The sequence below is a fragment of the Anopheles funestus genome, chromosome 2RL (assembly GCF_943734845.2).
Source record: "Anopheles funestus chromosome 2RL, idAnoFuneDA-416_04, whole genome shotgun sequence".
NCBI lineage: Eukaryota > Metazoa > Arthropoda > Insecta > Diptera > Culicidae > Anopheles > Anopheles funestus.
In genome coordinates this window covers 72,117,473-72,129,913 of record NC_064598.1, presented here as the reverse complement: position 1 = coordinate 72,129,913, position 12,441 = coordinate 72,117,473, and the positions used below count along the sequence as shown (strand labels likewise).

The 12,441-nt window shown below is 38.1% G+C and overlaps 1 protein-coding gene across 3 annotated transcripts in view; it reads right to left on the bottom strand.

The window, feature by feature from the left end:
- The window catches only part of LOC125762519 (CD166 antigen-like), a 202,381-nt gene that overhangs the window by 72,438 nt on the left and 117,502 nt on the right, over positions 1-12,441 (bottom strand). For all 3 annotated transcript variants that reach the window (XM_049424687.1, XM_049424686.1, XM_049424689.1), the window contains exons 5-6: positions 8,435-8,549; positions 7,860-7,953 (exon numbers count right to left, since the gene is read on the bottom strand). In XM_049424687.1, coding sequence (XP_049280644.1) covers positions 7,860-7,953; positions 8,435-8,549 — 209 coding nt within the window. The remainder of the gene's footprint in view (positions 1-7,859; positions 7,954-8,434; positions 8,550-12,441) is intronic.

Genomic DNA, 12,441 nt, shown 5'->3' with positions numbered 1-12,441 from the left:
ACTTATATTGGATATTTATGAAAAATTCAGGTTGTGAGAATACAACAAAAAGATTTTTTTAACTAGCCGACTGTATCTTCTATCTCCTATGAAAATACTCGTTGTCAACTGAGTCTCTCAGTGTTTAATTGTGCATTAGCCCGAGATAACTTAAAATTCCCGAAAGCACTAAAACTTTTACTACCTCATTAGAACGAAAATTCAATCGTACATTCTTGGCATGGCAATAGGAGCAGTGCTGTTCCTTACCAACAGTTTGCTGAACAGAGAAGACTCAATTTTACACCAACGTTGCCTCCCCGAAGGCCACTCTGTCTTGCAGGTCATTGTGACCGATTTCATGGCAGGCAGTTGGTTTCTGTCCTATGACGCTTTCCAAGATAGAATTTTGGTTGAATAGCACATGAAAATTATTATCTGCTCAAAGCACAACCAAAAGAGTATTTCACTAAGGTCAACCTACGTTGAGACGTACGTAAAGCGATAAAACCTTTCCACTTTCACTGCTGGGCACACGCACACAGCTTATGCTAGTAAAAAAAAACACCAAAAATCTTTCGACAAACGTCAAGGATATTTACTCCTTCATTCGAGATGGTACATTTAATTGGTGGCAAGGGTCATTGAAATAATTACGTTCCTGACACCCGAATGCATAAATGGCACGGTTCAGTCTCACTTTATTCACGCCGGCAAAAGAAAAGCACTTGAAAGACATTTTTGCTGAAAAAAATAAGAAGCCTTCATTCTAGTTGTGTGAACTGTTGAAGATTTTAAGTTTTTTTTTTGGACAAACAAATACTATGATTCACGCCAGAAGAAGAAGAAGCAAAAGAGTCCAGCAAGTTTTGGCCAGAGACAGATGCATTCGTGAATTCGTTTTCTCTTGTCTGCTTTCGTAGTGGCAGGAATTGCTAAGAATTTTGTTTGTCCTTAGTACCATCCTGCAGTGCTGGAGAAGGTTTTATGGATGCTATGACGGGAGCTAATAAAAAATTACGATATAAGATCGTTCAGCAAAACTTCCTGTGCGTTATTTTCATGCACTCTAAGCGTGAGTAAAGTTTTGAGTGTCTGTATGGCAATGTGGTTTTTTTCCTTTTTGTTTTGCCACTTGAAGTGTTCTATTTCTGGTTCCGCTTATGATTGGCCATTAAGTGTGAGCAGCAAACTGGTTGACGGGTGTTTTGCTACTTAAGGTAGTAAACTGGGAGTTTTTTTTTATGCTACCTGATATGAGGCACAGAAAAAAGCGAATGACCTATGCCTGAGTTTACGACCTTAATGATCATTAGAATGAATGAAAAATGTTAGAGCAAGGTTTTCGGGAGATTTATTATCAGATTTTAAACACATTTTACCTTAGAAGCGTAATAATTTTGAAGGTATGAGTAAAAATATTTCAAAAAGGTGAACCAAACATTCTGGAATATCTTATAAGTATTAACAATTTTAAACGTTTAACAATGTCCTTAGAAAGTAAGTGAGAAATAAAATTAAGTAAAAAAAAATTTATATGATTTAAATAGACAAAATAAATCGCTAAATAGATGACAAGCAACCGGCCGCCACATTCGGTGGCAAATAAAGGCACAAATAAAGGCGTTTCGTACTAACCAACCTACTCATTAAGGCGATGATTAGTGGTTTGCATCCATTTAGTCAACCGGAATTAAGCCATAAACATGAAATTGACGGTTGAAATGCTCGCGAGATTTGCTTCATACGTCAGCGGTTCTTTGAACCATTTTCTTTCCACCACTGTTGTTGACAATTTTGCAACACTGTCTCTCGATAGGGGGAAGTACGAAGAGCAGCAAGCAACTCCTGACCTGACTAGAGGCGACTGTTTATGCATAGACAAAAAAACAAAAACAAAAAAAAATACCGGAAAACTAGGTGTTGAAGAAAACGGAACTAATTAGCTTTGGAACGGAACCGGAAGCAACTTAATTAAGAAAAATGATACCATATTCCCCTACCCTTCCGTAACCGTCGTTTACCCGTCCAGCAAACCTCGGCGCACATCAAACTGAAGTGAAGTCAGCCCAGAAACGTCCGGTACGCTTAGTGTCGTGAAGTATAGCACAAGTACTTTGAAAGCCGAGAGGAAAATAGTTTTTCACACCCATCCCTTATGCGTACTGTTCGCTTAATTATCTTTTTTTTTCTTCTTCCGCTAAAGAAGCTGTTGGCTTAATTGATGTTTATTCATTCATCTTCCGCTAAAGTGCATTGTTTAATGCGGAAAATCTATGCATAAGTGATTGCCGGATGAAAGACATTTTAATAGTTAAACAGCAATAGCAAACCACAGATATAGGACAATCAAATGGTATATTAGAAGGTTAATAACTGTTTATTTTTAATTGGATGTTGTATATTTTCTTTTGTTAATAATATTTGGAAAAAAAGAATAATATTTGAATTGGTGAAAGCATTTGAAACGAAACATAATATTTGCAATTATATTAAGCATCTCTAATTGGGCTTTAACGATAAGAACATCTTAATTTTATGATAAATTTTAGTAATTTTATGCAAATTGCACTTCCTACAAAAGACAAAAAATACAGCAATTCCTTCCACAAATGACACATTGGCGTGTTCGGCGGTCTTCAACATGTTTCATTAATACAGTAGATTGCATAGAAATTTCTTCCAAAAGTGCAACTATTTACTGGTTGTTTGGAATATATTTCAAAAGCTTAGTCATCTGTCCCTTCCTGGCAGCACGATGATTATTGTCGTTGAGCCAAGATGTGCTAAAAGGCATTCGCACTTCCGGTATCGGGCAAACCATCTAAAGCACCAGACTTCCACATCTCTCGATCCGTCGGCATGTACGAAAGTTATGAATTTTTCATACGTTTGTTGATTGATACCGGGATGGTTGAACCAATGCACGCGCCACCTTTGACACGACCGATGCGTTGTTTCGTCGGCATCTAAGGCTTGGTAATCTGCCGCACAGCACTAATGTACTGTCGAGAACGTCGGCAGGTGTGATGGACTATGGAAAACCAAAATGCGTCGTCAGCGATATGCTAATCATCATCGCCATTGAGTGAGAAGTGTCGGAATATTGGGAATAATTCACGAAAAACGGTGCTCCCGAGACACACCTTTTTAGAAAGGACTCTACTTTGCTTATTCCTTTTTCGTTAATGCAATCATTTTCAAGCAACACTCCGTTGTACTCCGACATGCTAATGTGTTGCTTGAACAAAGCTCTAATGACGGGTTCATTAATTTCGTTATTTCAAATACAACGTCTTCCGATGACAATGAGCAATCTTTTTCTTAGCGGAGTAGGAGCGAAAGAGGGAGAAAGAGACAGAGAGAGGAAGTAAATTGAATTCCGCAAAAATCAAATGAATTAAATTCTCAAATTTCCTCACCATTGTGCTAACGTTGCAGTATAAATATTTACTTATGCAAATGCTTGGTACCGGCTTTTTTGGGAAATGGTGGCTCCGTGGCGGTTATACATCTGTAACTGCGAAGCAACACAATTTACGCTGCTTTGGGATGACAAATCAATATTTGCCGAAGCGTGAAAATCCGATTGTTACAAAAGACCGAACACTTCAACACTGAACAAATGCTAGGTGACAAACATCTACATTGCCAGCAGGAAGGGCATCAACATGAAATGCTTCCAAAGTGGGATGATGAAGTTGGTTGGAAGTTTAAAAAGATGTTAGTTTTTCATTTCTTCAGTTCAAGGAGAAAGCATTCATTTGATTGTCAACAGCTATGTTGAACAATTTGCTATAGTTTTCTTCTACTGGAAGAAGAGAACCGATTCTTCTTGGTGTTTGTAATATTTTTTTTCACTAAATCTGTATTAGCATGAGAAAATAATTTAGTGTTAATTAATTACGAGTTTAATTAAAACTTGAAGCATGCTTATTTGGAAAAAATAATCAACTTAAAATCATTGACTATTTTGACAAAGCTACACGATTACGAATGGATGTATACATTAACGTTATCAGTGATATATTCATATGGAATAGACGATCAATCAAAGTTGATAGCAACCTTGCCATACCCACACTAAAATGCAAAACACTACTTATTAACAGATACATTAAAAAAAAGAATGTTTAAGGATATTTAAAAGAAATATAGAATCCATAGCTAATCCACCGTTTATTAAAAACATTGAAATAGATGATATTTGCACAAGAGAAATAGTAAAAGAAATAGCTTTCTTGCCACAAAACACTTATCAAAAATTCATCCTCAAAATTCCTTAACGAATATTTAAAAAAATACACTAAAAAACCATTTAAAGGAGAGAATAAATTCTATAATAAATTCACAGTTGTAAATTGAAAAAATATGGAAGAATATTCACAAATAGAATCTGGGGACGTAAGAGATTTAATTTATGGCAAACTAAGACTAATTATATTTGATGACAAATGAGAAAATGCCTCCAAGGAAAACATTGTATATGCTAGGGCTGGCGGGCGATGCATTCTTACTGACATGTGACAATACTATAGAAAATATCGAACATAAAACTGTAACTTGTCCGAAGTTTATAGTTTATTTAAACTCATAGGACTCCCAAACTTACTCCCCATAAAGAACTTAATAAGATCTGATAGGATACGAATGAATAGAACAATAATAAAGAAAATTTCAAATTATAGTATGTTGTACATGCAATTAGGACTAATATTCTACTACGAATCACTATTATTTGAATTTAATAATAAATAACGATAAGAAACTATGTTACTTTTTCATAATAAGAAATAAACAATTAAGTATATGTAAAAAAATGAAAAAGTGATATGATTCCATTTTTTCCCATATAAATGCTATACACCGTAAGGTCCTGATCAATGTTGAACATTTTTTTTGTGGGGTGACTTCAGCTTAATGTCAGATTATCATGTTTCGAAATAATTTTTCGTTGTAAAACTCTACACAGGCAACGTTTTGCTGCTAGCCTAATTTGACAGTTTTGCTGTAGTGCCGCAAGGTTATCCCTTGCCCACCCGTGTACCAAAACGTTGATGATTTTATCGATCCTAGGGAACCCCTACATCAAAAGTGATGGAAAACTGTATAAATTAGCTTCCAGCATGGTGCCAAATCAGGGCGGTCGCGTGATGGCAATCCAGTTTGTACGGATATCAGTTGCGCAAAAAAAAAAACTGAGTCGAGACAACGTGAAAAACGTTCCTTTCAAGCGATGTGTTTTATCGCGTAAAGCCTCAGGTTGGCATGAAGCCTAGGGTCTCAAAAATGTGAATTTAACGAAATATGTGGAAGCTTATCGAGCAGCTTTTTTGACGAGGAGGCAAATAATTTGCGTTCAGAAAAAAAGGTTACATTATTAATGTAAAACATGTATGGTTTATGTTTTAAATCTTGGGATAAGTTTGTGAATGCGCAACGTACCGCAGTACGACTTGCAATGAAATATTATCCTAATCAATGTGCAAGTTTGATGGATGACCATTACTGGCATGTGTTTACATAAAATTCTAGCAAATTATTTGCCATGTTTCCGACTGGTGCTCCTACGGTTTGATTTGATTTTGCAAAGAAATCTTTCTAAGGGATAGTTAGCGAAAAGTTCTTAACATGCATTCGATTCAACGTGAACCAACCACACCGGCAGGCCTCGGTATATTTAGGGTCCCGCTGCGTAATCGATTGCCCTGGCCCAGTGGTCACGTGGGCACCGTTAAATGCACAGACCAAACCATCCGGAATGGACTGATACTAACAAAGCTTGGGCACAGAAACGCGTGTTACCAAGGTGCGCGTTGGGTCAAGTAAGCAAAAATAAAATATACGCTGTACTGAAAATTTATTACTTCACCCGAATCCGATCATGGGTGGACGGGTTTTCTTTCGGGTTTGTTTTTCCCATTTTCCGGCCTGCAAATCGTTAAAACCGATGCGTTGGTGCGGCCAATGGAGCCGGTCATAAATAACCTTCCGCCTGGCGAAAGAAAGCGCAAGCAAGAAAAGGTTCGGTGGTGGTGAACAAATAAAAAAACAACACACACACACATGTACATATTCAGGCTTACGAGGCATCTACCTTAAGCGGACCGTGTACCGAAAGTAGCTGAAAATCTTTCACAACCTACTTGACAACACCCTGTTTTAGGTTGATCCACATTCGATTTCCAAAGGTCCCTCGAATTGCTCACCATTTTACATCGCTTGTAATGTGAGATGGTGTGTGGAAAGTGTGATAAATGGTCCAAAAGGGGGGAGGGAGGATGGTGCAAGCGTTGCGTGCGTGCTGGCGTACGAGTGTGCGTGTTTTGCGTGGGCAGTAAGGGCCTCTAGCCGGTTGGCCGATTGTGGCGCACTGATGCCTGAGACTGCCAGCAGAAGAACCTTAATCTGCAATGGTTTGTTGGAGGCTCAATCAACCGGAACTGATGTGTTTCGAAATTCCATAAGAAAACCCACGCTTCACTGATGCCGTCTCCTTGTTGCCGATAAGTTGTGGCGTACTAAGGATCCCTCCGGCAAAAGCGTCGGTCTGTTGTTGTTCTGCAGTCACAGACAATGGACATTGATCGATTATGGATTGCTGGGCAGTGGCATTCGTTGCTATGGGCTAGCCGGATTGTAATTGGTCAAGGTTCCTTGCCGCACAAAACGCAACGTGTTGAAACCGAATCCGAAATCTCCTTGGGGTAATAATTTAGTGTGTGTGTGTGTGTCTGAGCGAAAGATCTTATGGTGGAACATGATACTAACATTAAGAACTTCGTTAACACATTTGTTTTGTTCACATTCACAAATTAACATGTTGGTGGAGCATTTTACCAGCAAAATGGCATTAAAATTAGTAGAAAAAGAAATTTTAACTTCTTTTTAGATTTTTAGATTTTTTTAATCACTTTATCAGAAGTTGTTAAATTTATTTTATCTAATCATTAGATTTTCATTTGTTAAATAATTGTTAAAAATATTTTCCCATTTGAAAATTATTTCACAAGCTATTAATCTATAATTTAATAAAAAGACAAATTATTGTAGATAGAAAGCGACTTTATAAAATAAAATAAATTGGTCCGATGGTCTATCTGATAAACAGCGCCGGTCCACACGGTAGGACTGGGGATCAAACCCCATCCGGACCGTCTCCCCATAGCAATGACTGACTAACCTTCTTAAGAAGTAAAAATAATAATAATAATAAATTTGCATTTAAATACCTACATTTTGTAAGTAATGTAAGTAGGTGATCTTAACATTACAGCTGATCAATTTCAATTATCAAACTCTATTGAAAAAATTATAAACATCTCTCATAGAACGCGCAAAAGGTGTATTAAAGTAAATAATTAATAACTTTAAAAGGAGTTTTTATTCGTGATGAGAAAACATTTTAAAGGGAAATCATTCCAAAGATGAATTTTCACATAACATTGGTACGTTAAGGCAGGTTTTGCTGACATTTCGGATGAACGTTGTAAGTCATGACATACATAATCTGATGTATTACCGAGCGTGGTTGTGTGTGTGTGGGTATGTGTAAAAAGTAAAACAAATCTACATGGCAACAAAGAACAAAAGCTGGGGCAAAGTAATTCTCTCAATCTAATTTGCCAAAGTACCCTTGCCTACCGTCGGTGTCACGACGAAAGGATTAAACATGAAATATGCAACAATGTAAAATGTCAAATTTGGCAAATATTACGGAAGTCAGGCATTAGCGTGGATGGATGGATCAGCGTGGTGAAGAGATGGATTAGTGCATAACCTTCTTGGACGGGTACGTAACACAAGGAAAACAAAAACAAAAAAAGGCCAGAGGTAAAAACATTGCAAATCATCTATTTATGCCGCTTGTTTGTACTCACTGATGATGCTGAGATTATATCGAAAGCTCTGTGTTTGACTGGTACGAAAGTCAACCCGACAGCGGTAGACACCCTCGTCATGGCGCCGGACGTCCTAAGCAAATATTTGTACCGCGTTGTACGGAGAATTCCCGGCCAGCCCGAAATTGATGGCAGGTGGCGTGAGGATGGCAGTAGTGAGGTGGTAGCACAAAACGGCGTCAATGCGTTTGGATGGGGATGGAGCACACCGGAGCAAACCGGAGGAAAAACCGGAAGAAAGAAAAACGGAAACGATCAAAATCACAGCACAGGTTTTTGAAAAGTTGATGTTGTGAGTATAAAAACATAACGTCTGAGAAAAAAGCACATTTCCTGAAATGTTATTTTTCCTAAGATGAAGAAGGATGAAATGTTAACCGTTTTGGCGAATGTTACGCGTTCGAAACTTGAAAGTTTGTTGAATTACAGCAGGATGTTAAAGGAGTTTTTTTGATATTGGTTTGGTGTACATTATTGACGTAAGAGACAAAGTTTAGTAAGGTTACAAAAACATGCGCACCGACTGGACTTTTGACCGATTTGGGTTTGTTTACCTGTATATCAAGAGTAGCCGGATCGGTGTCGGTGTTGAAGTGGGCTCTGGGTCCAAAAATTTCCGGCGCTGACCAATGCCGGGCTTGCTGTAAAGGTTTCCCCCGTACGTCAAAGCTGTAAATAAAAGGATGAAGATTACAGGAATAAATGATCACATTCTTTTGACTATGGACGTCGTTCATTTATTTATTTATTGTCATTAGGACGTAAGACTTAATGGACATCGTAACGTATTCAGGAAATAAAGTATTTGTTTTGTTTTTGATAGTTTAAAAATTTTACATTTGTTTTAAACCCGAAAAAGTAACATATCAATTTTCAAATATATCATGCTTATGATGCATCAGAAGATAATGCAAAAAGTTGCATGTCATTGATATTTAGGTCCCTAAAGCGATATGTTATACTTTGAAATGGTAGCCATCTTTTGTCATTGTATGTAAAAGCACCGAACGCGTCGGATAGTTGAAAAGTCGCACGTTACACTTTTACTGAAGCTCACCTTAACTGACACATGGCAAGTGATTTCTCGAGTTTAACCTCACTGCTTTATCACACCCTTTTGTGGAGTAGAAGACTGTTTCATCGTCCCTGCCCATTTCCCCGCGACCGTACGTAAAGAAAATTCCTGCCACGTAAAGAGAGTGGCATCATTATGCTCGCTAGCAGGGTGTACCCCTAGCTTGTCGCACTCTGATGGCAAAGACCCCCCGACGGTCGTTAGAAAACGATGGCTTAATGGTGGAGCAATTAAGAAACGTGTGTATGAGAATGGCTTCGCTTTGATGACACTAATTGCTAAATAAATTTATTAAAACTTTATCGTTTCTATACACCCGGATCGGTATGTCATCGGCATGGATGCTGGTACAGGATAAGCAACACAGTAGTAGAATTAAACGTTGTGGTCTTATTCAGTATCCTTTACTGGAATATCGCTTTACTCGTTTTACGATTAGTATTAGCATGTTTTGAGGTAGATTTGGTTGAATGATTAGGAAAGATTTTCAATTTAGGTACCTAGAAAATTAATTAGCAAATATTGGTTTTAGAAACAATACCATGATTTTCCGTCATAATTAAAACGAGTTAAAATTTGACGTTCATGAAAAAAATGGTTATAAACAACAAATTTGAAAGAACAAATATGCCTATTTAAAAAATAAGAAATCATTTCTGTAAAACAACAAAATCGTGAAAATTTTAACTAAAAAAAGATCACTTATTTCAAGATGTAAATGTTTTACTAAATATGTTTTCCAAAACGCATTGTTCGTATTTATTTTATATTTAATCATTACGGCATTTAACCAACTTTTGTTTTGATAATTAATTATTTAATTTGTTTTTAAAACTATTTTTAACTATTTAGTTACATATTTCATCTTTTTTGGTTTTAATAACTGGAACAGATCGCTAGATGTAAAAACAATATTTAACGACCCATCGAAATGGAGGCGCCTGGTACCGTGTTCAAAATGTTCTTGATAGCCTGACGGAAGCGTATCGTAAATTGCAACATATAACATGTCTTACACACTTCCGAACTGTTTGTATATTGAAAGGCAAAGAACAAGCGTAACATCCTTTGTATGAAAGTGAAAATGGTTCCGGGTGAATGAATGCGTCAGGGCGCACGAAGTGAAAAACGTATCAACACGCCGGTGACTTTTATCTAAACTTTTCGACAGCACTCTTCACCGTGAACGTTACGCGGCTTTGTCGGTGGAGTGTTGCGAATGATTCGTTTCGGCTTGACGCGTGTTGCTATAACGTGTGACACATATTAACGTGTTTCGCATTCGCGTTTTGTAAAGCGCGTTATCAGTCAACGGTATCGCGGACATGCATGGGTACGGGTGCGGGCGGGCCACAACGTACAAAGACAGTTGATGACGTTTATTAAATGATTTATGTTGTTCCGGAAATGTTTACGCAGTCGCTATTGCCGCTTACCGGTTGAGCGTTCTGGTGCGTTTTGTTTATCGTGCCGGCGCGCTCCGGCTGACGATGGCGCGTCTATGGGAAAGCGAACGAAAAATGGCCGCCCCGTTTTATGCCGAACCGAGCATGGGAACTGTGATGAGTGGGTAATTTGTTTCCCGTCGCTGGCTATGTTTTCGAGAATGGTCTGAATTGCGAAAGTCGGCAAGTCGAACGCAAAGAAAGAATGATGGATGAGTGAAGCAGTGTGCCATAGGTATCGTCAGTGCCGCTGTTTAGTTGAGTTGGCAAATGCGCGGCTGGATGTGAGATAACCTGGACACGTGCAAGACGGAGAGCTTCTAGAGATTTGGCAACAAAGAAAGAAAAAATAAAAGTCGTTCGACCTATCATCCATGGATCGGGTGATTGATGGTTCTAATAAGCAGCAGGCGGCACATTATAGCGTACGAACAACAAAATGGGACATCATGTAGCGTGGGTTAGCTTGAAAAATTCTAATATTCAATCGCAATTCACCAAAAAAGTGAAACTTTTAATATGTTGTAAAGTCACAAAATAAAAGCCTTTTCCGGCATGTTTTGAAAAGAACATGGCTTCTTGTTATGAAACGAATGTGCTTTTAATTATTTAGCAGAGATTTACATGAATGATTTAGTATTCAAAAACAATTTTTAATTGCACACGTTTTTTTTCTACACGACGTGATGTAACGATCCAAATTTCAAAACAGCACAACATGTATGACGCCATCCAATGGAAAAGGGCAGTACTGTTATTTCAATTTCCAAACCCATCGCTTGAATGCACAAATTCTTCGACCATCATACATTGAACGAAGAGCAATTTGTAAGATCCTTGCACGGTCGTCACAAATGCACAACCAGCAATGAAAGTCGAGCACTCGGGCGATGGTTTTGGTTTGAGTAAAACAACCTCCCCAAGAAAAAAAGCAACAAGTTATTTCCCATAACCGTTACCATTCGGACATTTGCTTCGGCATCATGTTTAGAATTTTCAACCAATTTGGATGAAAATTCCTTCGAACAGTGGCTTGCGAAGGCAGTGGGGCTCACATTGAATGAAAAGCTCATTACGGGGCAAAATGGGCAAAAAAAGAGCAGAAAAGAAAAAAAAAAACAGTTTGAATGGTCCAAAGCGCACGATGACCAGTACAGTCGGTACGCTGTAATCACTGAAAGAAACCAAATGAAAACGCGCCCCAAAACGGGAATCAAGTCCGGTCCATTCAATACAAAGCAATCAAAGCTCACATGAAAGCTACGGAATGACCCCGAGCGTTATAACGTGCCTTAAATCGGTCGATCGTTTTGATAAACTTAAAGTTAGTTTCACCAGCACGCTGGTTCCGATGCCCCACAACACAGTGTTCGTACACAGCTCGGCAGAGTGAAAGCAAAGCCAGAGTGGAGGACAAAAATAATGGCAAACATTTCATGGTTCCTGGTTGAATCACGGTACAGCAATTCCTTGCGTACAATTCTTTGTCCACGGGTACAACATTCTTGCTAGGTATTTCCGCTTTTTCTTCAGCTAGCAGCAGCACGCCTCCAGCATTTGCGAGGAATGCGCTGATAAGGATTTGTGATGAACAATATTAATTGTGTTTCCGCACGAATATTCTTTGTTTAACAACCCATTCGCTGGTAACCGTCAGGCCGTCATGGCGTAAACGTAAAGTCTTTGTTTGTTTTTGCATGTATAACACATTAGGTAGATATTTGCACCATGGAACCAAGGTAATACGCTGATGATATGGGAAGGAATGTTTCGATTCGTGAAGAATTTTGATGGTTTTGAAAAATGTCATTCAAGATTAGTATTTATACTAGCGTTTTATCGTGAGTATCGCATTTACATACGGGTAATAATGTTTGTTATTGTCGATAAGAATTTTAAAATCGTGAAAACAAATCGTTCAAGTATAATAGACACGAGTTACTTAAAGTGCAAGCAACACATTTCTACGCAATCTACGCTATACGATAAAAATAAAAAGCATGCTACATATCACAAAAAATTGTGGCAAAATAATATGTCA